A 26,976-nucleotide genomic window follows, 5' to 3' on the forward strand; every position below is an offset into this window, starting at 1 on the left:
AGTTCAAAACCAGTGTGAAATGCATTACGGGGAGAAGATGTCACCACGTGCTTAACATGCAGCCCAAATAACAGATCAACACAAAAATCAACTTAAATGTTTTTATTCTTAAAAAAAGCACAGGTATTTTCATGTCAAGCAAACAATGGAACCATTTTATATTTTAGCACTGTTCCATATCACAAAATGAGTAATGAAAAGAATATTTAAACCACACAATTTTTGGAATAAATTAATAAGCACAAGAAAGGAAGTAAAACATGCTTGTACTTGATGTTGCACAGGAAATATTGAAACCCCAATGCTCAAAATTTAAGACACCTGAGAATATAAATATCAAAATGACTTTTTGCAGCAGTTATTTAGTTCCACAGTTCCTCCTCTTTACCTCAACTAAAGCTTTGACAAGAGGAGCTTTAAAAATTACATTTATGTAAAAATTAGGCATCAATTTAAAAAAAAACATCCATCCGTGTACAATGTGTATATCTGAATTAGTGTGGTGACGAGCGAAAATCATCGCATCTTCGTTCTCAGCAAGGCAGCAAAAATCAAATCCAAAGTGGACAACGCCCGTCTGTCATCAACCCACATTCAGCGATATGAACACATGTTTTGGACTGAGCTCTGCAGTGAAGTGACAGCTTACAGATGTTTGTTCTTTACATTTGAACACCTCCGCCCGAGCTGAGGCTGCTGCTGGGTTTTAATGTCGGGGGATTGATTTATCCCAGAGATTCATTTGCTACTGACTATTAACAGCTGAAGTCCATCGAGGCAAGAGAAATGAAATCCCGCCGCTGTACAGGTAGTAGTGATGTTGCATATAAAGACAAGATACGAGTTGGGGCACACAGCAGACCACCTCGCGCTGCAAACCCATTTATGAAACCAAAGCTTCGATGGCTATTCAAGACTCTGAAAGACAGTTTGGATGGATTTCATAAAGACACCAACAGAAAAAAAGGAAAAGAATCAGTGAGGTATGTTATTGTGATGTTATAGCCTTGAGACCAGGACAGTCTGTGTGGAGGCCCCCATCTTTTAAAAGAGATGGGGGCCAATATTTGCATTTGAAGATCTGAAAGACAAGTATATTGTGTATGTTCCTTAGTCCATAGATATGTGGTTACTGCCAGCAGCAACCAAAAACTGTCAACAGATCAAACTTCTGAGAAAGAAATGTGTACACCCCCCCCCCCCCCCCCCCAAGAGAACATGAGACATCTCATGAACATGAGATTAACAGGGAAATGGTGAAGACACATGAATGAGGAAGACATCTGAAGTCAGAAAGCGGAGGAGACAAAGTTGAATGATCTGTATAGAAAAAGCTAAAATATACACATTCCATAAGAAGAGTTGGTCTGGATGACGACGCCACACTGGGAAGAACCAAACAAACCAAAAACAAACGCCAACTTCTTGTATCACGCTTTCTAAAGCACTTGGACAAAAAGGCGGTTTTACAAACCATTGGTTAGCAACACATTAGGTCCGCGGCGCGTAGAACCATAGCAACAGAGCAAGCCATCACACCATTCAGCCAAATACACCTGTATGAACAAAGTGCCATATTGCATAATGAGTATCTGCGTTGAGCCCCCGTGAGGGCATGTATACCTGTACAAGGATCCAACTGTAAACATGGTGCGTAGTAGTTATGACATAGTTTAAGGCTTTAAGTGTTGTTCACTGAGATAAAAGGAATATGTCCATGCTGTGGACAAACAGTGTGGAAACATGAAAAAAAGATCCTCTATAATCAGATGCCATTGAATAGACTTCAATAGCATTCAGTATTGAGTTGAATGTTAGTTTTCCTGAAATCCACGGCTGATTATTGACTTCTTGGCATATAGGAATATTTAGGTGTCGGTTTGGCTAAAATGGACTGAACTGGTTCTTCACTCATCTGTTTTTATTCAGCATTATAACGCGTCTTTCTTACATTGGATATTTTGACGTGTCAAACGCAGGCTTAACCAATAACAACATTGGCTGTGTCTTTCTGACATGTGCCCGCTGGTTCCATGAAACACCTGCACGGAATAGTCATCATTAACTTATCATTCATAGTAATTGAACCTGTGCTTTCGCTGCTTTGATAAGTCAAAATGCTCAGCTCAATAAATGGAAGCAGAGTAGTATTTTTTGAGCATTTTTGTTTTTTGTCCAACGCCATACGTCAGACTTGTGTTTCTTTTCTCAGCTGAAACTCAAACCATCCCAAAAAAAACAGGAAAAAACCTGGCACACAAGATCCTGTAACGCGCTCTGCCATCTGGCTTCAGACCCTCGATGATTAGGGTGAAGACGTTTTACTTTGAAAGGCAGCAGGCTGAAAGTCAAGCTCCACTTATGTCCTCCCGACCATCTCAAAATAGTTTGACATATAGCGTACACGATCCCCGGTTGTGACGCTAACAAAAGTGTAAATAGAAATACATACACACCGACACTCCGAGGCAATGCCATCCTATCAAGAGTATACCGTTACCCCTAATGTAAGGACTACAATTCACACATTAATTCTGCTGCTAGTAGCATTACCATTGATCTACATTAAAAGCTTAAAGCTTACATACATTTGCATCAGTATTAAACATAATACCAGTGTGCATTATGTGCCAGCATTTCATGAGTGATAAATGATCCAGACTGCAGGATGGCGTGCAAACAGCTCCTATACAGCTGATCCACTTTCTAGCAAAATCATTACTTGATCATCGATCATTAGTACGGATGTAAAGAAAAGATTACATGTTTGACTTAACGATGGTTACCAATGCAATAAAAAAAATTTTAAAAAAGTTATAGGTATGGTCTAAAACTTTATATGGAATGAGCAAAGCTTTAAAAAAAAGAAGAAAAAAAAAAAAACCTAAAAAGGCTTCTACTCACCGCCTCGCTACCTAACATCATAACTGTGTTACTCGTGGTGAATAACCAGTAGTGAAGAGTAAAAAAATCTACAAATCAACCACAAGAAAACAGAGGAACTTGGGCTTATTAAGGTGGAGATTTGTAGCGAAAATGTGAGGAATCCCTGCAAGTTGTGTTTGTGAGATAATGTGGCTATTGTTCGGGTTGGGTATGTCAAAGAAAATCTGCTTAATGATTCCTTTTCAAATCGAATCCTGAGTAATAGAAGAACCCGAAGTATTTTCAAAGTAAACAAATTTTCATTGGGTTTAGGCTGCCATAAACAAGTAATAAATGACAACGTATTTAGCCATTTCTACTTGATTAAAAACTAAAATATTTATATACAAACCATCTTTGTTAAGGCAAGTAGAATGGTTTTACATTTTATTTTTCTTTCTGAGCCATTAAAGCCCAATAATATTGGTGCATTAGTCAATGACGACTACTACTTTGTGGTATATTTAGTTTGACACAAGTTTTGCATCAATGTGATGAAATACCTTGATCTGCCCTGTATTTAATTGAGGATTAACAAAAAAAGAAAAACACATTCTCAGATGTTCTCATCTGGTTGTGTAAACTATAAAATTGTTTGATTTAATTGTCATTTAGGAAATCTAAAATGTTTCCATTCTGTGGTAAATGTTTTTAAAGACGTTTTACCGTTGCATGTGTTTATTTTCATGCAGTGGTTAAATTTCAGTGCCTCATAACTATCTCGTCTGAAGCGCAGCCGCACTTTCATAAGTGAACTTCGGTCTGTCATATTGTAAACATTATACACGTACTTTGAAACACGTGTAACTGGCGGTTTAAATGAAGTAAGTAGGTCCAAACTTAGTTTTCAGAAAACGATGAGTGGAATCGATAGGCACATTTCTTAACAAATCCCCACCTCTTATGGATTTGGAGCATTCTAGATACCCAACCCTAGTTATGCTGAGCAGGTAGATAGTGGTCACATGACTGTTGATGGGGGGGATGAAGCTGCTTCAACCTCCCATCCAGCTCTGTGTGTGTGTGTGTGTGTGTGTGTGTGTGTGTGTGTGTGTGTGTGTGTGTGTGTGTGTGTGTGTGTGTGTGTGTGTGTGTGTGTGTGTGTGGAGCAGTTTTTGAGTACAACACAGCAATGCTAAATCCTAGTCGGTAGATCTGATTGTAGCTGGGTAACTTGAAACCACTGTGACCTCCTGTGCTCCTGCTAGGAACCCCCCCCCAACCCAAACCATTCTAGTGGTGCATGACTGGGCTGGGAGAGGAGGACGCGCCTTTGTTGCGGCCCAACATGGAAGGCTTGAAGTCAGGATGGCGACGGGCGTGCTTGATCAGGTGGTCGCTGCGCATGAAGCGCTTGTCGCACAGCGGGCACAGAAAGCGTTTTTCCCCCGTGTGGGTGCGGGTGTGGCGGGCGAGCTCGTCGGAGCGGGCAAACTTCTTTTCACAGTCGGGCCAGGTGCACGGGAAAGGCCGCTCACCTGCAGTGTGGAGAGGAGAGAATCATTTACCACCATGGTATTTATCTATCCGTAACAGTACAATACAAGCATCATTTGGATTATTATTTTTTATGACTCAAAAGCACTTCTCATTTTGTGAAGAACTACTTTAAACGATGCCGGTATCAATAATCTGCTAAATTCAAGAGACGGCACGTGGCAGTTTCCTTAAGACATGCTGGTCCCCGATTTACTAGCACTGAACACACAGAACTTTCATTTTGTTTGATAAAAAGCAACAATCAAATATTAATGTGGGTTTTATTTCACAGTAACTTCATGTTGATTGTCTAATCCTCTTTCTAACAAACGTGTCGTTAAAGTACTACCATTTCTAGACTGAACAAATGTACTCCCAGATTAAATATTAGGTAAGAAATGTGTGACTACTTATATTGAGAAAAAATGGAGCCCATTCCATAACGTTACCAGGGTAAACAAGTCCCACTGCGTGCGTCAGTTTTCTGAAACATGGCGGAGACCAACACTCGGTTAAATAAACGACACTGCATATCTGGCTTTTTAGATTTTGCAGATTAGTCCCGCTAAGCCACTGCTAGCCTTAATCTCCTGCAGGCACCGCGAGCAGAGCCAGGACGAGCGGCCCGGGATGCTCGGTTGCCATTTGCAAGATCACAAAGCCGGGCCACGTTGTTGTCGCAGACTTCTTCTTTGTGGGCGTTCCCCGCCCCCCGTTTCTTTGTGGGCGTTCCCCGCCCCCCGTTTCTTTGCGCCGTTTCCTGCCCTTAATCCGTTTGCGCCTGCTCACTGACCCCGAAACGCGCCGATTTGTTTCCAGTGAGATTTCACATGTTTTCGTCGCTGCGCGGGGTCGTGGAGCTCGGTTTCCCAACGCCTCGGCTCGGCAGTACGTGGAGGCGACACGAGACCGAGACGAGGCGCAGCCCAACAATCGGGAGGGGGTTTCCTCAGCAAAACGTACTAAAAAGACATGGGAACGTGTTCGGACGCGCCCTCGGCACCGCCAACGTTTTATCAATAATGTAACGTTACACATCGCAGATTATAACATTTCAATTGCCACGCGTTAGCAGACCGCATGAAAGGGTGTGTGTGTGGGGGGGGGGGGGGTGTTGATCGGACAAACGGGGGGAGAAAAAAAAACCCACCAGCCACAACATGGAGCACTTGCTGCTGCGGAGGCCGCCAACGGGGCCAACTTTGCCCGACAATAAACTCTCCGCTGTCGACGTTAAGGTTTCGTCTTACGTTCATTTCATATGCAAATGCGTGCGGGAGGAAGACCGTCGTCACCGATTTTAACGTCCAGCCCAGTTCTTTTGTTAGTTTACTTCTTTGTCAGTGTCTCTGAGGGGAGTTTTTTTTCTGTCTTTTCCCTCTTTGTTTGGCCACGTTATTGTAACAAGTGGGGGAAACATGCTTTTTACACCACCACACGATTAGCTAGTCCACAAAAAAGGCACAAAACACTTCTACCCGTATAACCCCCCCACCCACCTCCTGATTGTAGCGTTATAACAGCGTGGGCCAACGTGTCCCCGACGTAGCAGCAGTTAGATACGCGGTGTATTATATCCAACGTACGTTAGCTAAGCAGCTACACAACGTGCGAACTGATGACGCCACCGAACTGTTGTGTCTCCGTACCTGTGTGTGTCCGGATGTGTGCCTTCAGGTGGGACGATTTGCCGTAAACTCTGTCGCATCCGTCAAAAGTGCACTGGTGTCGCTTCACTGGGGACCGCGGGGCCCCCACGCCGCCGCCACCTCCCCGTAGCTGCTGGTGCCCGGGGACAGGGGTGGCAGAGGGGGTCATGGTCGGGGTGGTGGGGTCGGACAACGTGGTGTAACCGCTCTCCCCGCCGCATGAGGAGTTGCTGCTCTCCGAGTAGGCCGACATGGGGCGGAACTTGCCGTGTAGGTCGGTGAGGATACCGGCTACCGCCATGATGTTGCCCCCCTCCAGCCTCAGCGCCTCCCGCACTTCCCTGTCCTCGCACGACACCTCGGGCTCCCCGGGGAGCAGGCCCACCGGGGCCGACTGACTGGCGGGGGCGACCGGGGTGGGTCTGTGTAGGACCGGACCGCTGGATATCGACACCAGACACTCGGCAGCGAAGTAATCAGACGAAGCAGTCAACGACATTGTTATCTGTCTTGTTTGGTGGGTGGCTTTATCTTTTAAAAAAAGAGAAGAAATAATCCGCCAGGAGGGGCTAACGGTAGTCTGAGCCTGACCTCGTTCTCGTCAAACTCGACGAACCGACCGTTTCCCGTTGAGCCTCGTTACAGCCATACAGCGAAAATATGCTGTAAAAGAAAACCAGGTGTTTGTATATATAAAAATAAGACACAAATGAGAATAATATTGCGCTAGCACCGTGCCAATGCCTCCGGGCCAACAAGCGTGTCTCTCACCGTCTGACGGTTCATTGTGTCTGTGCCTCGGAGAAGCCGGTCAAACCTACGCCCCCTGGTCCGGACTAACGATGCGTTCACGCCTGTCGAAGTTAACGGTAGTGAAGTGATGTATGTTCTCACATTTCGAGAACTTTCGCACTAGCGGGGACAATGTATTCCTTCACTACTATTAGTCCAATACCCTATTGCTTTATACTTTTAAGTCATTTTCCAATCGAAAAAAACAACAATGAAACTTGAACGGTAAAACTAGTGGGTTTCTACTTGCAGAATTGTACATACTGTGAGTCAGTTTTGTTTGTTTGTTAAGTATAGTAAATTAGATCTGGCATACTTATGGGAATTCAATAAAAACTCAAATATCCACTATCTGCAGTCGGGGGCGAAAGCAAGGTAACAGCAAACGGTTGGAATTCCAATTTTCTTTGTGTTTGTGAACGCAGCGCCAACCAGCAGTACGCACTGTCGCAGCTCGGGCGTGGACCGCGGCGGCGGCGGCTGCATCCTAGAAAGTAGGTGGCAGGCAGCTTGGGTAATGATGGGGGAAGGAGATGGGGTCCGAAGCGGGGGCGTGAGGGGTAATTCAGCTTCAGCCCAACTACGTGGCTGAGCCACGCATGGCTGCTTCATTTAAATGGATGGCAAAAGAGCTGAGCCGGCGTTCTCCCTAAATATCTACTTTTAACTGTATTTTTTTTAATCCCAGGACACAGAGATGCTTGTAGCCAACCGATCTTAACTTGCTTATTTTGTCTTCAGAGAAATCATGTGGTTTATTGAGTGGGATTTAGTGTAGGCGTATAGGAGGAATGCCTGCAAATAACCTCCAAGCTAAACTATTCTATTGTTAAAGATGTACAAAAGAAAAACACGTTGTCAATTATTGTCTTAGGTTTTGTTTTGATTTGGTATTCTATTGTTCTGCATACATCTTCTTGTCTTGTCTATCCCTGCAGATAACTATGTTATTATGCTACTTAACTATTTTTCCTGTAATGAATTGACTTATGCCTTTGTGGCTTATGACTATGTATGTCCACCTCGATGCAGAGGAATAAGAAAACTTTTGTTTATTTTGATAGCCCAGTACTGTGACAAGTGATTGGCCCTGTTAGTTTCTGTAGCGGCCACTTGGAAGGTATTTCCTGATTGGTTGCTGTGAGCACCATGGGTCACTGTGGGAGTCCACGTGTGGTCTTTCAGGGGCCGTGCACAGTGCTTGGTTTTCATATTGCTTATGTGGACCCTTAGAAGCAGCCAGACCTGTTTTCACTTGCTATGGCTGTGTCCTCGTTACTTTTCATTTGTCTAAATGTTACACTTATTTTTCTGCTGCTAGATGGTGAGTTTTATGGATTTTGTGTTTTTTTCGTGTGTGCTTTTTTTCATTCCTGGTTTGCCTTTCAGTTTTCCATTGAATTTAGAGTTGACCAGTATGGAAGTATAGCATGCATTGTTTGAGAAAAGATTTTTCTTTTTATCATTATGTCTGAGATTTTTTATCCAAATTGTTTTCATGCAGAAGTTGATGGCTTTCAGACCGAACCAAATCTCTGTCATTCAAGTTGTGTTGGTGAGACTCCAGTTTGTGCTTACTGACAATTACTTAAATAACATTATTTTTCATTCAAGAGATTCTATTATTGGCACTAAAAGATCTGCCTGCGTGAGACATTCCCTTTTTTTGATTTTATTGTTATTGTTTTATGTCTGAAGGGTTTCCTACCCTGGACTCGTCCTATCAGCGAGGGGTGAGGTATACTTACAGATATAGCACAACAATTACCACCACCCTTCACGGCTCCAATGCCGGCAGGACTGGACTGGCTTTGGACTGCGTGGTTGATATTGACGTGGTCTCAAAGTGTCACCTAATGATGCAGGTTAGCTTTAATGAAGATATTTTATAAATAAATAAATAAGGTAGGCTGCTAAAAAAAAAAGAAATCAATGATCTATGCACATGCTTGTCCTACAGATTAGGAACCCACAGATAAAGCGTCTTTCTCCTCAGAAAGAACACTCTGTGCAACGCTTCAAGAGCTTGAGGTATTATTATTTTGGTCTCACACAACTTGCTGTGTTTTTATAAAGTATGGTAAACGAATGAATGTTGTTCCACACGCATGCATGTGGCTTCGTCTGTTCTCGGCCTGCGGCAATCAAAGTGCGTGTCCGGGTCGTTTTGGAATGCTGCAAATGTTTTTCCTCTGAATGTGATACTCTGTTCAGATGCTCCGCTTGTCTGTGTTCTCGGGTCTCGGGGGGCTCATCTGGTGTTTTTGTTTCCCAGAGAGTCGCTGGAGAGAACGCGCCTCAAGTTCTCCCTCCAGGGGGGAAAGGTCACGGCCCTCTGTCTCCAGGAGGGGGAGCAGGTGTGGGCCCTGAACATTAAAAGGGCCCTACTGAGCATGCTCCAGACCTCCCGCATGGCCTCCAAACAGGAAATGGAAAAGGAGGTGAGGATTAATGAGGGCAGATGATATATCAAATGTCTGCCCAGCATGCAAGATGTACACACACCGGCTCTTTCCAAATATAACAACTACGTATTCTAATCTGACAAATACTACCTCTACTCCTGCCGCCATTAACACCATCTTTCCTTAATGAAGCGCGTTCACATGGTGATTATCTGACTTTTCTTTAACACCTCTTTCTCAGACCGATGTTTATGGAACGTGCACCAGCAGGTATGAAAGGAGAGGACCTGTTCTGCTGAAGACCAGGGATGTGAAACAGTGCCAAGAGTCCAGGCTGGCAAACTTCTGGCCCCATTCAGTATCATTTACTGAAGATACAGTGAGTTCACCTCTCTTCTGTGTTGGTTGAAAATGTGGCAACTACTGTGAAGACAGAGTTTACATCCTATTCAGTTAAAAATGTGCTCATGGTAGTTGTGTTAAAGGTTGATTACAATGTAGTAGACCAGGTATATTTAAGAGATGATTCTTTTAGAGGTCAAATAAATATTCTAATGACTCAATATTTCTCCAGTTCAATTTAATTATCAGCTCTGTGGAAGTTAGAAACATCAGTTAGACCATCGTCTTAGTTAATAAACATAAACATAACATAGTTGCTGTTGAACTTTGACCCAGGTCTCAGTGTCTCAGCTATGGCCCAGGTGGTTTTTCATGCTAGTAGATTGTTTTTCTTCTGATGTCTGAGTTCAAGAAAAGGGGCAATGACGTTGGTCTTCTTCTTTTAATCTACCAGAGAATAAGAGGATGTCCTTATCAGCCAACATATTACCCAACCACTTTTTAATCTATTTTAGATCAGTCATGTGGTTGAACAGTTGGTTCATGCTTTTTTGATGGAGATTTGCTGTTGTTTTTGCCAGTCAGTGCATACGGAGCTGCACTGTGTTCAGAGGCACGGATCTACAGTGATGGAAGAGGTCAACTGTACTGAAGCCGTGTCCATAGCAACGTGGTCCAGGGCTGCAGGGGTGGTAAAAACCAAAACAGTGTCCACCTTGCTCCTGCTCAGAGCCCAACCGGGGACTCCTTTGGGAGCAGGTAAGGAGACCCCACACCTCAGCAACCGTGCAGTTTTAAAGACAATGACCCTGATGCTTGTTCTCCTCGATGCTCATGCAGATTCTTTAGGCCTCGGCGTGCTGGCTGACCTGCAGTTTGAGGATGAGGGGGCTTCAAGGCCAGGAAAAGCAAGAGCGTCGACACCTCAGCAAGCCAGTGAAACTGTCAGGCTGTTATGTAGCCTCACCTCAGACCCACAGCCGGTAGGACTGAACAGGTTGCAGTCAGCTTTAAACTGTACTTTATGTCATTTTAGTCAAATTAATGTAAATCCCTTACAAGTAACTGTACCCTGCCAGACCAGTGCTGTCTTATTTGTAGTTGTATTTGTGACTTTACATTCCCTTGCGCTTTGCTGTCTATTATTTCCATGTGTCCCATACACAGGAGGCCAATCAAACCTAATATGGCAGCCTTCAGCCTAGTTTATCTATATGATACGTGTCTGAAAGAGGCCATTACAGCCTGATGCACTGATTGATTACTGTGTTGGGATCAGGTCATCAGGTGATGTGCTGAAAAACTGTGGATTCCGTTCTGTTGGAAGCGATTTGTTCTGGTTAATAAGGAAGCGTTTTGAAATACTGGAGGGTAAATTTCCCTTGTTATGAGGCAGAAACGTAAGTTGTTATATGTGTTTGGTATTTCTCCAAGGTATCACAAAAGTTCCTTCAACTGGCTTTCCAGCTGAGAGATCTGACTCCTTCTCAACTCCTGACACTTTGGCAAGAATCGTCTTTCAAATGTCGCAATGACTGGTAAGTATCCCCGAATGTTTTAAAATCTTATGCTCAGTCAGTCAGCTTTTCATCCATGTGTCTACATGATATTTTACGTTGGGTAATACCACACTTCACTTCACAGTACAAAATCTTGTTCTACCAGTAAATCAAATAAATGCCGGAAGGGAAATGCGGGAAAGTGGCAAACCTAGTGAGGAACTACTGTGAGAATCAGATGACGTACAGTAGGGTGTCCCCTTCTTAGTCTCTAGCATCACAGAAAATCCCAAATACACCATCTTCTTGGAGACCGTTCAGACTTGTTAAACACAGGTGTAACTGCTGACAAAACCAACAAAGACCTCCTTTCAGTGAGGTGTGGCAGCACCTCACGTTGTGTGCTCTGCTGCGTTGCATGACTCACTCGCCCAACGAAATGAGATGGAAATTGAAAACCACGTCCTGGCAGTAAGAAGCTACAGCTACCAGTCGGTTAGCCTCGCATTACACCACCACATTATGATGGTGGGACACAGGGTTAAAGCAGAGGTTCATGTTGATGCTGATTAACTGTTGTGGACAGGCAACCCTTGTTGGATGCTTTACCGGCCTGCGGATCTGAGAACTGCATCGTACTGCTGACAGACCTGATGAGGAACAAAGAGCTCGAGGGGGAGCAGACTCGTGCTTTTCTCACCACCGTAGCCCTCCTGCCTCATCCGTCACCAAAGATCCTCCACTCCCTTAACGTAGGAACATCTATGTGACATCAATGATGACCTAAATCTACTACTCTCTGTATTCACTCCTGACACACAAGTCAAATAAATGCCTGAGGTATAGAAGTGTATGAAGCTTCTTCATCCATCTAGACAAGTTAAAAACCCTCCTCACAGCTCACATGAAGGCCTGGAGGCTGAGCGCATGCTGAGTCTCTGCTGTCTGTGTTAGGCCCTGCTGGATGTCCCTGAAGTGCGGTCAAAGGCGCTGTTAGCTGGATCATCTCTGGTTTATCAACTGTGCCAAAGGTCTCAAGGCTCTTGTAGTGAACTTCCTCAAGTAAAGTCATTCATAGAGACACTGGGGGAAACCCTGAAGGACGGCTGCAGGGGACATCAAACCACTCAAGTCAAGGTACTTGACACATTAAAAACCGACGCTAAAACTGGTGATTTGAACGGTTTTACACAAACCATGCCTGATATGCATATATTTTGTCAACCCAACAGCTTCTTTATACACTGAAATCAGTGGGAAACGCTGGTCTGTCTGCGCCAACCTTCATTCCTCTGCTTAAGTGCTTCGTGCTCGGCGCCTCCACGGCGCTGCAGCTGAGACTCGCTGCCGTTCAAGCCTTCAGACGCTTCCCCTGCTCAGCTGATGTGAGTTCATTCTGAAACAAATTCATTTAAATGGGGACATCATGAGTACAAACGCAATTTGTCAGTGCAAGTGAAGATACGTCTGGGTATGAACAAAGACGACAGTTTTGTGTGCTGCGTAAACCATAAAACAGACACTATTAGTTTTATTTTTTTAACTTTAAAGCAGAAAAACATTTTCCTGTAGAAACCCAAAATAGAAGTATATGGAATTACCACAACACCGGTCCCGGATCTTTTTATTGATTATCAGCCAACTTTCACTTCTAAAACAAGGTTTGTCACTCAAATGTAAATACGATAAGCCTTCATATCACAGAGGCTGACTTTCTAATTGATTCATGATGACTTACGGTGGAGGTGAAGAGGTGATCGTCGCTCTAACATCAGTGACTGACACGAGCTTCCTTCCTTCAGAGATCCGTGCTGTTGCAGCTGTACCGGTCGTCCCAGGAGGATCCCGAGGTCAGAATCGCTGCATACCAGCAGCTCATGCGCTGCTCCGATCGGAACGTGTTTGAAGTGGTGAAGATGACGCTGAGGAACGAGACATCCACACAAGGTCTGGTGGAAACCAATGTATTGTGTAGAGGGGATGCTAATAGCAGCTTCTACCAGCAAAAACGTTTATCACATTTCTGCTTTTATATATTTTTTTATTGCAGAATGTTTGACATGCTGTATATTTTCTGTTGTTTATATGTTGTGCTGCTGTACCAAACAACTTAAAATGTGCTTCTTCATAGAAAATTGATCATTCACGTCACAGGTTTAGACCAATTTAAATCTTCTATGTTTGTCCAAATAACCCTACAATTATTTGTAACATTTTTCTGTAAGTATTAAAAGGATTTACTTCAAATAATTGAAACACAATTATCAACTCTGCATTCATGGCAAAAGATAAATAACAGAGAACAACTTGTATAGATGTTGAGTGTCCGATCTACCAAAGCACTAATACAGTATTGTGTGCCCCAGAGGACCATTATTGGGTTGCTTATTTTCCTAACTTAAGAAAATAATTGATCAAATTACAATGAGGTGTTTCCCTGGGGACCATTCACGGGTTGCTCATTTTCCTCATTTACATAAATGATTGATCAAATTTATTCGAGTTTCTCCTGCAGTGTTGGAGAATCACGCAGCATTCGGTCTCTCAAACTCCATAACTAAGATTTATCTTGCTTGCAAAAAGGCTCAAAGCATTAAAAAAACACACTTCATAAATGTCTGTGTGAAAAAGACATTGTTAGAATAAAACTTTCAAAGTAAAAAAAAATATTTAGAATCTCTTAATTTCCTTACTTATTATTTCTTTATCCTTCTCGTATTGCAATATAGTCTGGGCAAGTATATTTATTACCATACGTTTGCAACCCATTGAAATGTATCTCTGAGCTGCTCTGCTGTAGTACACAATGAGGAGATTATCAGCTTCATCTTCTCCTCTGCCTCTGCAGTGGGATCATATGTGTGGAGTCACCTGACCAATGTCCTGAGGAGCGAGGACCCCATGAAGCAGAGCCTAATCAATTCCCTGCCTGACGACATTATCAGCAGAGACTTTGAAGCAGAGTTTTTGAAATACTCTTCCTATTCAGACCACACAGTTTCATCAGGTAACGACGGCTTCACCGCGGATTCACAAATAAAGACAAATTGGACTCTGTTACATTTTGTCCTGCTTCTTTGTTTGTTTCAGGCATGGGAATCACAAATGTGGAGACATCTTTGGTTTTCTCTCCCAAATCATTTCTTCCAAGATCCGCCTCTGCCAGCCTGACTCTATATTTTCATGGCAGAGCCCACAACCTTCTGGAGGTGACTTTGGAATCCATCAGATTCCCGTATTTGTTTGTATTTAGAGTCTTACAATATTCTGTTTAACTTTGTTTCCTGACTAAGGTCGACCTCCACGTTGAAAACGCTGAACCACTTTTGAAGAAAGTTTTCGGTCACCAGAACTTCAACTCCGACGCAGAGTCTGTGACTCAAAGTGAAAAGACGCAGCCTAAAGCGACAAGGGCCAGAAGGCAAACAGAGGACGACCACAGAGCAGAAAAAGAAAAGTGTTTATCCGGCACCAGCAGTTACCTGAGCCAGGCGAGGGCCATGGTGAGGGGCCTTGTGATTGTTGTAAAACAATCATCTCAGCTGGGGGGGCCCGTAGCATTGTGACGTGGATCAGCAGCCATTTGTGTTGCATTTCAGATATTTGACTTTTGGTCAGTGATGCTATGTTGACAATGGATTATTATTAAACAGCCCGAAACTCAAATGATGTGTCAATTGACTTATAGGTTCAAATGTCACCGTGAAACCAGCATTTGAAGCAACAAAGGGTAAAGAGAGAAATAAATAAAATCCCTGAATACAGATAACAAGAAGGACAAAGGCTTAGATAAAGAAATACGATTTACAATACAATTTGTATTCCAAATGATTTTTCTCCTATCAAAAGATAGATAAGCATATTATTAAGAGGATCATAGGCAAGACAGAATGTGGGATTCTTGTGTAGTTATTTATTTCTGATCCTGTTCAGTAAAATGAAAATGCCCCACTACAACAATTCACATGTACAATATTCCTTTATACTCTTCGGTTTAGATTTATATGGATAAAAGATGCACATGGGAAAATAGCAACATATAATGATTTTATTAATGAATAAAATAAAGGGTTTAGATTGCAGGGTAAAGATTTCTTGTTTTGCATTGAGTGAAGTTCATAACGACATGTTTTGTCTTTTGCAGTTGTTTGGGAGGAGGAGGAAAGAGGAGAACGGGCCCACCTGTTGGGTCGGCGTGAAGGTGTTCGGCAATGAGCTCAGCGTGTTCACGTGTGACGATCTCTACGCTCAGATCGACCAGCTGTCCCTGAGCGTGGCGGGACTGGCTGTGAAACTGCTCAAGGTACGCCGGCGGTAGAATGTTCTCGCCGGTCTCTTCTCTGGCGGTTTTCCCTTTCGTTTTTCCAGTCTGCCTTCTCTCCTCTTTGTCCTCCAGGGTCAGGAGGTTCAGCTGGACCACAGGGCCGCGCTGATGACAGACGAGCTGGTCTTGCCCTCTCTGTCTGGTTTGCCCGTCAAACTGAGCATCAACACCACCTCCCTCCTGTCGCTGCGTCTGAAGGGCAACTTCAACTACAGGGACACGTCTCACTTCTCCCTGACTGGATACATCAAACCCAGGTGCTTCCATATTACGGGGGGGATAGAAGCCTGACCTTTGGTTTTCAACCTGCGCCCACAGGAGTGTAACTGCTTTCTTCATTCGTCTCAGTGCCTACGTGGGGCTGTCCGCCGGGATGGGGGTGGACGGTGCTTTGGGTCAAGCTGCAGTGCTGTGGGTGTCTGAGCTGAAGAGCTCCACTAGTCTGGATGGCGGCATCCAGATGCAGGAGGGGCAGGACGTCAGGGTGACACTTAACACACCGGAGGATGTCATGGACATCGTCTCTCTAAGGTTTTCTGAGGGCATTTATTCCGGGGATTTTGGGATTATATGTATGGTTTCCTAAAGAGCATTTGTTTGTGTCCACCAGCTCCAATGTGTTTCAGATCAGTGGAGACCACCGAGAAGAGATAAAGGGGCCCAAGAGTCAAGTTCAGAAGACCACCTGCACACCAAAAACTTGTAAGTCCCCCAACACTGTGTCTATGGCATGATAGATGACACACAGAAGTGGCTTTGTCCATTCTCTTCCGTCCTTACACAGTTGGCCATAATTGTTCAATTAGTCCGCTGACCTCCTTCAATTGTCACATGACACTGGTACGTTTCCTATCAATCCCTGACGTCTGTCTGTTTCCCCACAGTGTCCAAGATGGTCGGCTGGCAGCTGTGCTCCAATGCCTCGTACCCATCACCTGCCACAGGTTTTTCCCTTCCTGCCCCTGGACCGGTCCACCTCTCCCTCAGGCTGCTGAAGCTGGACAGAGGCCTCCATTACTACCTGCTGGAGGCCGCTTACTCGCTGCTCCCTGCGGTGAGAAGATCTTCAGATCAGTTCCATCTTTGAGAGGATGGATCTTTTTTTCTGCGTGAGATCTCTTCATCTACCCTCACAGTAACTAACGCACAACGCTGGTCCAACTTGTGTTTCAGAGGGGCAGCTGGCTCCCCGAAGAGGCCTCCATCCACCTCCTCCTGGCCACACCCCAGTCCTCCATTCCCAGGGACATGTCTGTGGACCTCACCTTCAACCCTCGCAGACTGTTGTTGAGGATCACCCATCCGCTGAAAATCATCCAAATACAGGGTTGGTCACACACGAACACCATAATAAAAACCCATCTGTCCAGGGTATATTCTCATGCTGTGTTGTTTTCTCAGGGCAACTTGAGCAGGAGAGGAACATAAAGTCGGGAAAGCTGGAGCTGTTGATTGATGGGTCTCATTATTATGTCATGGTAGGCATTGTGATTTATTATATTAGAATTAAACTGCAGGAAAGATTTGACCTTAAAATGATTTTCTTGGTGTTGTCATCAGGGTTTGGTTGACACTCAGACGCTCCTGTCAGAGCAGAGAACGCGTTTTCATCTTGAAGCCAAAGTGGCCGCTGATGGACATCCCATGATCCTCTCTGCTAATGTCACTCGTGGACTGGGCAGGAAGACCCGGTTCTCCGCCACTGTTAAGAACGTGTTCAGAGAAACCGCATCAATGTCAGGTAACTACCGCGGCCAAACAGCATACATGTATTACCTCGAAAAAGGTTTTTATATTTAATATTCACATTTCACAAATTGTCTTGCTGTGTTCAGTGGCCCTGGAGCGCAGACGGGACGGCAGCAGCAGGCAGTACTCTGCGGAGGCCGAGATCCTGATACCCGATGTGGTCGGCACCAGGATGCTGGGACTGATGGAACGGAAAGGCCCCCTGTGGAGCTCCGCTCTCAGGCTCAAATACGGTCTAGGAGGTGAGTCGCTGAACACGTGTTTGGTGATTGGACAATTACATCACTCTAAATTTTGGGGGGATTTATGCCCAGTATATCCCCCAGTTCCTGTTTATAACAAAGATATCAAACTATTTCCCAGTAAATGCTTTGACAAAGTTATATTTGGTTCAAACATATTTTGCCACATGAGTTGGCCCTGATCGTTGAGACCTTCTACAGGTGATGCCCGGCACCTGCGACAGGAGTGTTTTATGTCTCAGAGACTGAAGAGTGAGAGAGACTCAAACCTAACCCACATCCTAAGAGCAGATCATGAATTCTACTGCTCCAACACAGGTCCTATCAACCACAAGGTACCCGGATACATGTCGATCTGTCTCAATGTAATACTTTGGTTCTGTCCCACCTGGTTACCAGTTTATGAGACTAATTCCTTCCTGGACGCGTGAAACAGGGGACATGACTGCTTTTTTGTGCGTCTGCAGATCCAACTTAAGCACGAGGAAAGCCGCGAACACATTCAATCATCCCTGGACATGAGCTACGGCAAACACTGGGATGAGATCAACAATAAGCGTACAATTCTATTAAGTCAGTCATTCAGAAACCAATCCACACAAAATCACACCAGCTACACGCTGGAGGTAAAAAGACCTCTGTGGGGGCTTGAACCACTTCTTTCTTTTTTTTAATTAAACCAACACAAATATACATATTAGAAATGCCTAATGTGGCATGATACACACGTTGAAGCTAATTGAAATGCAAATATTTCGTGTCATTATATTTTAGTTCAGTCTCCAAGTGCCAGAGAAGAATTTAAACTACAGGACTCAGCTTCTGCACTCGCACGTGAGAGAAGTCTGGTCTGAGAGCAGCACTCACCTCAAAATCCACTACAACAACGTGATGCCACTGGTGGCTGGGTTACACTGGAAAAGACCCCCAAAAAACGCTCCGCAGAAACAATGGGAAGGTAAAAGGACTCATATAAAAGTCTCTCCAGTCTGCAACGGTGGTGAGGCGTAAGTCAGCATGACGTCTCTCTGATCATCGTCCACAGGTTCTTTTAACGTGGACACACCGTGGCTGTACGTCTATACGGCCCACAAACTGAGCCAGCACCAACGCCACACGCTCCAGCTCACCTCAGAGCTCACAGCCAACAGGTGGCTGGTCATCCGTAACCTCAGACTGGAGGGTTCCTACAGGGACAGGGGCCGGCAGAGGGAGGCCCGGCTAGAGCTCTCCACGCAAGCTGTCACCTACATCCGAGTAAGGGAGGGGAGACCGCTCGAATCCAAGAATCCAAATGGTTAACATGTGCATTGCTCGCTTCTCCTCCAACTCCTACGTTGTCCCTCCCCACAGGCAGCAGGGTGGGGCCTAGTGGGGAAGCAAAGTGTGAAGGCCTCCGGCTCCTTGAGGTCCTTGTGGACTCCATCCTTGAGAGGAGACGTCTCTCTGGAGACCTCCAAGTTCAGCCACACGCTGCAGATGGCCTCCACCTATGGCAAGCACAACGTCAGCCTCACTGCGGCCCTCAACACTTCGGATAAGGTGGATTGGCGACGCTGGGTGGCGTAGAAAGGGTTTGTTAAAGTAAACTCCTCATGTAATTACTTTCCACTAACTTCTTTAAGAATTTGAAAAGGAGGCGAGCAATACTGAAGGTGACCTTCTCCAAGCCAAAGAGTCCGGCAACAGAACTGCAGTTTGAGGGACGAGTAGAGGAGCTGAGGAAGGACAAGAAGATGTATCAGAAAACAGCAATGCTCCAGCTCAGGTCTGTGCCCCAATCCCTTAGAATGCCTTAGAATGAATCTATTGATTTATTTTTACAACGTTGCAAATGTATTCATACAAACAATTACTCCCACGATGCACAGACAGCCCTTCCAGACCTTTCCCCAGACTCTGCTCCTGCAGGAGACTTTTACCGTCGACCTTGTCCAAGGCCTTTACATCCTGGAGTCCAAAGGTGGTCTCCATGGCAACAGAGAGGTCATCCACACCCTCACTCTTGGCTACCAACCACCGAGCCCTTTTGTAAGTGTAGCACAAGTGGATTTATTGATTCAACGCATTATGCTTAGCAGTATTAATTAGTGTTTTGAGACATTTCGTTTTTCCGTGGCTCTCCTGCACGTGTAGGTTTGTTCTGCGCTTGTCCATCCTTTCAGCTCTGACACTGTTCCGTCAGACTCAGAAGCCTGTGTGGTGATAACAAGCAACCAGGTAAACCGCCAGACTTATTTAACATTTCAGGAGGAGTATGCATATAACTTTACAAAACTTGAGGTTGATATCAACATTTGTGAATTCCATACACCATATGTTCTAAGTATCACACATTCCTTCTCAGACCCAGAAAGACATTCAGGGGAGGTTGCGCGTTGGCAGCAAGGAGAAGCTGACTTTCTTCGGACGAGTTCAGTTAAACCCTCTAAACTCAAGTCGCCAAGTGATAACAGTCAAAGCCAACTTCAGCCACCAGCTCCAGGTAAATGGGCCTCAACATTTTACCAACTACCCAGTTGCAAAGTGTTTCTATGTTGTTTGGTGATTGCAGTTTGCTTTGTAACATGTTAACAGCATAGAGTGTAGTTTACAGTAGGAAAGGCAAAACTTGTGACCAGTTTGCTTATTTTGATGTTACAGCTGCAGTTCCCTTACTCCGCTATAGTGGAGGGAAACGTGTCCTGGAACCCCAAAAACAACAGCGACTTTGATTATCAGGCCAAAGGGAAACTGAGAATAGAGCGTCAGGAAAGCCAAGTGAGTAGAAGCGAATCAACAACTTAATTGTTGCTTACTTTGTCTACAGAATTTTTGGTGAATGTGTGCTGTTTTTTTTTTGTTATGTATTAGCTTTCTGTGCAACTAAATGGCACTTCAGGAAGAATTGGACTTTATTCCGCTCTCAGCCACCCTTTCAAATCAAAGATTCCCAAAACATTAGAGGTGGGTAACTTCAATGTTTTGTCAAGGTGTGTCATTCACTGGAACCAAATTAGTTTTTCTCAATTTAGTTAATGGAAACAAATTACAAAAGAAAAAAGGTGTCTGCCTTTTATCCTTTGAGGTATCGTCTGATTTTCATGTTTCTCGTGTTCAGGCAAAGGCCACTGCAGACCTGTTTGCAGCGGCTGGTACAGGAAGTAGCTCAGTACATGTGAGGGCCGATGGGAAGGACGCGGTGAAGCTAAACGCCCAGATATCACACACCTTCCAGGGGGGAGCCAGAGCTGTGGGGCTGAAGGTGAACGTATCCCAGAGTCTGCTGCCCTCTGCCACTGACATGCATGTAAACATGGCCGCCAACGTGTCATCAGACAGGTCTGTGCATCCGCCTCTATTTCATCACACCATCTATGGAATGCCGTTTTAGTCAAAATTAAATAAATTAATAAATTAATAAATACGTAAATACATGAAATATGCATTTGAAATACATCATGAAATAAATAAATGAGGCAATAAATACATAAATATTAAATACATTTAATTATTTCATCGTACTTTTATTTCATAATGCCACTTTTCATTTCCAGAGTCTTTTATTTCATAATGCCACTTTTCATTTCCAGTCTTTTATTTCATAATGCCGTTTTTAATTTCCAGAGACTTATTTCATAATGCCGTTTTACATTTCACGTTCTTATATGCAAATCAGGGAGCGTGGCTACATCCAACGTTCAGAACAGACAACAGAGCCGTGTGCAAAAGAACGCTGGCTAAGGGACGTGAGTGTTGATATAATGGAAGACATCGGTGGGCTCCGAGGTAGCATGCTAGCATTAGCAGATCAAATCGATCATGGGTTTTCTGCAGATACGATTTTGACACATATTGAGGGTTTTTTGTACGTACTAGGGCGGATAAGTGCTCTTCAAGATGTATACATAGACGACGAAGTTTTAAATTGTTTAAGACTGATTGAGCACCGCGTGCGTGTGGAAGAGGTCCAAGTTGAAGAAGTTAACATTAGCGCTGGTACTGCAAGCACAGGTGCTGGACGCCCGCCTCTGGATATTCCTGGCGACAAGCTGGCTAACTTTGTGTTGTCCGGTCTATCAACCCGAGAAATCCAATATCCAGAGGCGGGCGTCCAGCACCTGTGCTTGCAGTACCAGCGCTAATCTCACGTCCCTTAGCCAGCCTTCTTTTGCACACGGCTCTGTTGTCTGTTCTGAATGTTAGATGTAGCCACGCCCCCTGATTTGCATATAAGAACGTGAAATGTAAAACGGCATTATAAAATAAGTCTCTGGAAATGAAAAACGGCATTATGAAATAAGTCTCTGGAAATGAAAAACGGCATTATGAAATAAAAGACTCTCAATAATTAAATGTATTTAATATTTATGTATTTATTGCCTCATTTATTTATTTCATGATGTATTTCAAATGCATATTTCATGGATTTACGTATTTATTCCTTTATTTAATTTTGACTAAAACGGCATTCCATAACCATCTACATGCATCATGCTGTCTTTATCGGATATACAAGGAACATATATGTTGTATATTTACAACATATACGTTCCTTGGTTACATACAGTGCTCTGTCTCTGTCTCCCCCCAGTGTGTCTCTACAGGGCTCCTACGCACATGGGGGTGAGGCATTGCTGGTTCATCTCAGAGGGTCTCTAAAAAACACCCGTGGTCTCCAGCTGGCTGTGTCCGGGGACCTGAGGCAGTCCATGGCCAATCTCGCTGCTTTGCCTCCGGTCCTGGGGCTGGACGGGGTGCTGGGACAGTCTGACACCCTCATCGAAGGTAGACGTTGTTGACGTCTATTTGGATGAAACACTTCCGGATTTAGAAAGAATACTTTTTATTACTTAATATTGTTTCAGGGCAGCTGAGAGTTAGAGTGATGGAGACCTCGTACAGAGTGGAGCTGAGACATCAGGAGGCCCCCGGAGAGGCTTCGGACAGGGAGGAGCAGGAGAGCACGGCGGGAAAGACGTCCCATGTAGCCCGTGATTGGCTGTGTGTTTGGTTAGGGGCGGAGCATTTGTGCGTGAACGCGAGCCGACGGCTGGCGGACAGAGGGAGGGGCGAGGTCAACACCAGCCTATCTCATTCCCTCCGCCTCCTCAATGCGACAGGCAAGTGATCGCAACAATGGCTCCCTGATAGGATGTTGTGATCATATTACTCAGCTGTGATATAATCATAACACATTGAGGCCTGCGAGGAGCTATTGCTAATACGGTCAAGAAGCATTGCAATATGAAAGTTTTGAAACACATTTTGATCAGAATTTATTTTTTATCAATAAATAACACCACACCAAAATAGGTTATCTCGTTGCTATGTAACATATACTAGCGCTACCTTCTTTTCATCACAGGCGAGCATTGATTTTCCCCGATTTGACTCTTATGTGTAGATTGCTTTTCATTGAGCAAACACTTTTCAGCGTTAGTTGGAGTGCTTTTTATAGACGCTTCTTCTAGGCTTGTCTTTTTTGTGTGTTGCCATAATCCTATTTCGCTGTTACGTCCCAACCTGTTTTAAAACTATATTGTTCCCTTGCAGTTGTGTTCACAAGACAGCAGCAGTTGTGTGCCTCTGACACACGGTTATAGTGAAAGGCATACGACATCATAGCAGTGGTTTGAGGGTATTATAACACAGCTATAAACCAATGAGACCGCCCGATTCGTGGTACAAAGCGACACATAACATATTTTATAATCCAAACATTGGAATCCCTCCCGGATGCAGGAATACATGCCAGCAGCAGTGCACAGCTCCGGTGGGCCCAGGAGGGCGAACGACTCTCGGTCCTTGCAGAACTGCAGGCTGGACCGGAACGTCTGAAAGCTGAGTTTGGTGGAGGCAAGACACACCTTGTTCCCCTCCGATGGGAGTATTTCTCCAGGCTTCAGAATCAAGTACAGGCCCTGCTGAAAAGCGGTGTGTCAAGCTCCATAGAAGCCAAAGCACATTGCCAGGTGTTCATTCTCTATTGACGACCTTAGAAGCATCAATGCGTCATCTTTCTCACAATATGTTGACGTGCTCATATTTTTCTTCCCGCTCTCAGTTAGAAGCAGGCAGTCTGGACACGAGCCTGGTTCTTCACCTGGAAGACGAGAGAATGGTGGACATCCTTTTTAACTTTGGCTCCAAAAACCGCACAGCTATAATAGTGGTGTCTCTATGGCAACAGATACAGCAGCTCAAGGGAGTCATACCCACATCTTTACAGGTACATCTTTGAATAACTGTTTTTATTCATCTCATATTCAATGGAATATTGTGAGATTGTAACAAATTGTATACAGATAATTGGCTGTATATGCCTGTGTTTTGTTACCAGGTGGAAAGCTCAATTTCCTCTAATTCCAAGGTGAAAAGTCTCTGGGTGTGAAAACTCGAGCAACATTTGTAGTCAATGGAACAACTTATTGTTAACTTAACACATTTCGTATTGTTGCCTTCGTCAGGGTCCATGAGGTCTATTTTATGCTATTTTATATTCCTTCAAAGAAGTTGAACCACTAATCCAGCCCATCATTATCAGTAGTAAGAATGAAACAGAAGTTTCCTCTCTAAAACTCAGTTATTCCTCAGACATTCTTACGTCTCCTTCAGTTTCCTCTTTGAAAAACAAACTTTTCCAACAGGGGTTTTGTTTTCACAGATGAACTGCACAGCGGAGGCCACCGCAGACCGACTCTCAACCCAGTGTTATGGAAATGTGGCAGGTCGCCCTGTGGAGGTACGAATGTTTCGCCCCCATAGACCACACAGCCGGCTCTGCTACGGCCTGTCGCTCGCTCACTCCAGTCTCGGTGCTCAAGCTAAAGGCTGTTACGGTTCCAGTAGCCAGAAGGAGCTCGTAGCGAACCTCACTCATTCACCCGTGCTACTGCTGACGTATCTGGGCGTGCCCACTAAATCTAGCCTCAGGCTTCTGCTCCGGCCTCGGGTCTCAGAGGTGGGCCCTGAGCATTGGGTCGATTGTAGACCCCTGTAGGCACCTCCCTTTCTGGAAGTGCTCGGGTCTCTCACAACGCTCGCTCCGCTCTAATCAACCTGTCTGCTGCCTGGGAGCCCTCTTCCTCCCCGAGGGGCGTGCTTCAACAAAACATGGTCACCGCTGGCGAACCAGGGGAGCTCACTGTTGGCATGACAACCGCCGCCAGATGAGCTGAATTGAAGCTGGAAAGTGATCTGTGCTCCGTGCTTCTCCTGGCAAACCAACACAGGGGAGGAGGGGACAGGAGGACCCGTTGGAACTTTTTTGTCCACCAATGCTGTGTCTTCCTGAAGGTTAGGAAGGAAACAAGGGAACATGCTAGGGAACTTCAAAGCAAAAGAAACATCTTCACCTTGTAGATGACTCTTTCAATTACAGCACAAGTTGCATGGACATCCTCAGTACCAATAACTACCAACGAGATCATGGCTGACCCACGCATGGATTTGAGACCTGGCTGTTTCAACAACGTCCGTCTATGTCCTCCACTTTGGTCTAGTGTCAACAGTCACATTCCCCAAAAATGAAATAGTAAATTCACTAATAAACCGCCTTTCACACTGTAAAAAGTAGTATAAAATGTCGTGCAATGAATCCTTTCAGCAATGGTCTCGTTTCCTTATTCCAGTTCATTTTGGTTCAATATAATTATGAACGATGGTAGTAGCACTGTGCAGAAGAAAAGTCCCAGTTCTAATCTTTTCTTCTAAATTCTTCCCTTACAGACTCTCCTGCCGTCGCAGACTTCAGCCAACATCACCATCACCCGTTCTGGCTGCTCCACTAGTCTCAGAACCATTCTCCTGACTGAGGGGGAACAGAAAGGCCGCCTCAGTGTGCATTTAACCTGCCATCCCCACCTTGGTCTGAAAGCATCTGTGCAGCACTCTGTAGAGGCAGTACAGATGCTGGGATTTCCTGCCCATGCAGCGTTACTCCTGAATGTTTCAACTGCACATCTGCCTGGTGTGGAGGTGGGCCTAGAGCTGGGGCGTTGTTCTTTTAGGGGTAATTTGGGGGAAACGGATGCTTCAAACATGGAGGAGCAGTCGTCTTATGCCGTGAACTTGACGAACGACTGTCCCGCTCTACAGGTCAGATAATCAACCAATTTTATTCGATATAGCTTGCGGAAACCTGAAGATGCATGTTGTGAATATTACTCTTACGTCTGACTGTGACGATACATTGTTTCTTCTTTTATCACAGTTGGAAGAACTGGGGTTTCCTAGTGAGTCACACATGTTCATATTAACAACGTTTCCTTTGAAATACAGTTTCCAGCTCATTAGAGGGTCAAGCCACGGCTCATTTGTTACAGCAAGCAGAGCAGAACGCCACAACGGATGATACAGCTGCTAGATCACTATCACCTCTATTTGACTCTCCTACCACTAATATGCAATGCCGTCTCTAAACATAGAATAACATCCTCCACATATGTGTGCCACAGGGAACGCTCCTCCCGGCGTCGCTGGCGCTGCAGGGCCTCCTGTCAGTCGCACCCTGCCAGCGTACTTTGACCTCCTCTCTGAGGGCCGGCAGCCAGGACGTCTCCCTGGAGCTGAGTCAATCCTGCAGTCCTCCGGGTTTCTCTGGGACGCTCGCACACTCCTTCGTTGGTCTGAGGAGTCGAGGTGTGCCCCGGATGATCACTGCAGAGGCCACTGCTCCCCGTGGCCCTGAGCAAGCTGGGTCCCTGTTCATTAAGGCCGGGTCATGTTACGTCCGGGCCAATAGAGACGTAAAGACCAAGGGAAGGACACACTGGCTCTGGGCTCTGGAGTCAAAGTGCCCGATGTTACAGGTGCTGTAGGTTTTTATGTACTAAAGCGTAAAGTTTAATTTTATCAAACATTCCACCCCCTAATTTATTTGGGAACTCTGTCGTGTCTGCGAGTCAACTTGGTGTGTTAGTTTTCATTTAACAGTTACAGGTCTGAATGTAATCTAGCTCCTGTTTCAGACATTTTTGATTGCCTAAGCTCAACACTACAGGAGACCCTTTTCCCCACAGACATTCAGACCTGTCAGGAGAAGCACAGTCTGTGATGTTCCTGCAAAATCCAAATGCATATAATTGTGATTTGGAGGAAGAATAACCCTCCCCAGCCAGGTCTTGAGTGAGATGTATTCTTTTTTTTGCCCTAATGACATTGACGTTCTCTCCTTGCTAGGCCCATTTGAACGGCTCAGTTTGGCAGGACCCCCTCGGTGTCTGGACTGCGACGGTGGACACCAATCTGGGGGGCAAAATGGCTTTCCTGAGGCTAAATGCAAGTGCCCGGCCGGAGCTCAGTGTGGAGGGCGAGCTCATTCACAACCTTCTCCACCATTTACCAGAGCACAGCAGACTGAAAGTCACCTGTAGGGGCGGAGAACATCGATATGAGACTGAAGCTGTCATTCAGATGGAGGAGTGCACTGTTGGAGCCAGGGCAGCGCTGATGTCACAACCAGGCCTGCAGGGGTCGCTGGTGTATCACAACAACTGTACAGTGATTCGGGTAGAGTGAACGCACCACATGATCGTAGGCCTATTTAAGCTACAATGACTTCACCGTATCACTTACTAATCATGTTTG

The 26,976-nt window shown here is 45.0% G+C and overlaps 2 protein-coding genes across 2 annotated transcripts in view; one reads left to right on the top strand and one right to left on the bottom strand.

The window, feature by feature from the left end:
• Window positions 1-87: 87 nt before the first annotated feature.
• LOC120815852 (Krueppel-like factor 9) lies at window positions 88-6,858 on the bottom strand. Its single transcript, XM_040170883.2, has 2 exons — window positions 6,054-6,858; window positions 88-4,403 (listed from the first exon to the last, which is right to left on the bottom strand). Exons 1-2 carry the CDS (start codon window positions 6,550-6,552, stop codon window positions 4,159-4,161), a joined length of 744 nt encoding a protein of 247 aa, XP_040026817.1. The 5' UTR covers window positions 6,553-6,858; the 3' UTR covers window positions 88-4,158.
• A 1,160-nt stretch (window positions 6,859-8,018) lies between these two features.
• The window catches only part of LOC120815845 (uncharacterized), a 29,095-nt gene continuing 10,137 nt past the window's right edge, over window positions 8,019-26,976 (top strand). The window contains exons 1-45 of the mRNA XM_078099116.1: window positions 8,019-8,169; window positions 8,350-8,400; window positions 8,544-8,710; window positions 8,806-8,876; window positions 9,121-9,286; window positions 9,492-9,629; window positions 10,174-10,351; window positions 10,433-10,575; window positions 11,027-11,130; window positions 11,678-11,843; window positions 12,046-12,228; window positions 12,324-12,476; window positions 12,894-13,038; window positions 13,940-14,098; window positions 14,182-14,300; window positions 14,385-14,594; window positions 15,236-15,394; window positions 15,488-15,672; window positions 15,764-15,946; window positions 16,026-16,117; window positions 16,300-16,469; window positions 16,589-16,742; window positions 16,817-16,893; window positions 16,976-17,156; window positions 17,251-17,406; window positions 17,608-17,741; window positions 17,874-18,032; window positions 18,181-18,364; window positions 18,452-18,663; window positions 18,760-18,948; window positions 19,032-19,174; window positions 19,278-19,437; window positions 19,543-19,626; window positions 19,754-19,891; window positions 20,050-20,166; window positions 20,260-20,352; window positions 20,507-20,727; window positions 21,980-22,173; window positions 22,254-22,508; window positions 23,131-23,360; window positions 23,453-23,617; window positions 24,053-24,130; window positions 25,117-25,485; window positions 25,845-26,198; window positions 26,569-26,898. Coding sequence (XP_077955242.1) covers window positions 8,106-8,169; window positions 8,350-8,400; window positions 8,544-8,710; window positions 8,806-8,876; window positions 9,121-9,286; window positions 9,492-9,629; window positions 10,174-10,351; window positions 10,433-10,575; window positions 11,027-11,130; window positions 11,678-11,843; window positions 12,046-12,228; window positions 12,324-12,476; window positions 12,894-13,038; window positions 13,940-14,098; window positions 14,182-14,300; window positions 14,385-14,594; window positions 15,236-15,394; window positions 15,488-15,672; window positions 15,764-15,946; window positions 16,026-16,117; window positions 16,300-16,469; window positions 16,589-16,742; window positions 16,817-16,893; window positions 16,976-17,156; window positions 17,251-17,406; window positions 17,608-17,741; window positions 17,874-18,032; window positions 18,181-18,364; window positions 18,452-18,663; window positions 18,760-18,948; window positions 19,032-19,174; window positions 19,278-19,437; window positions 19,543-19,626; window positions 19,754-19,891; window positions 20,050-20,166; window positions 20,260-20,352; window positions 20,507-20,727; window positions 21,980-22,173; window positions 22,254-22,508; window positions 23,131-23,360; window positions 23,453-23,617; window positions 24,053-24,130; window positions 25,117-25,485; window positions 25,845-26,198; window positions 26,569-26,898 — 7,383 coding nt within the window. The 5' untranslated portion in view covers window positions 8,019-8,105. The remainder of the gene's footprint in view (window positions 8,170-8,349; window positions 8,401-8,543; window positions 8,711-8,805; window positions 8,877-9,120; window positions 9,287-9,491; window positions 9,630-10,173; window positions 10,352-10,432; window positions 10,576-11,026; window positions 11,131-11,677; window positions 11,844-12,045; window positions 12,229-12,323; window positions 12,477-12,893; window positions 13,039-13,939; window positions 14,099-14,181; window positions 14,301-14,384; window positions 14,595-15,235; window positions 15,395-15,487; window positions 15,673-15,763; window positions 15,947-16,025; window positions 16,118-16,299; window positions 16,470-16,588; window positions 16,743-16,816; window positions 16,894-16,975; window positions 17,157-17,250; window positions 17,407-17,607; window positions 17,742-17,873; window positions 18,033-18,180; window positions 18,365-18,451; window positions 18,664-18,759; window positions 18,949-19,031; window positions 19,175-19,277; window positions 19,438-19,542; window positions 19,627-19,753; window positions 19,892-20,049; window positions 20,167-20,259; window positions 20,353-20,506; window positions 20,728-21,979; window positions 22,174-22,253; window positions 22,509-23,130; window positions 23,361-23,452; window positions 23,618-24,052; window positions 24,131-25,116; window positions 25,486-25,844; window positions 26,199-26,568; window positions 26,899-26,976) is intronic.

This window comes from Gasterosteus aculeatus, chromosome 3 (genome assembly GCF_964276395.1).
Source record: "Gasterosteus aculeatus chromosome 3, fGasAcu3.hap1.1, whole genome shotgun sequence".
NCBI lineage: Eukaryota > Metazoa > Chordata > Actinopteri > Perciformes > Gasterosteidae > Gasterosteus > Gasterosteus aculeatus.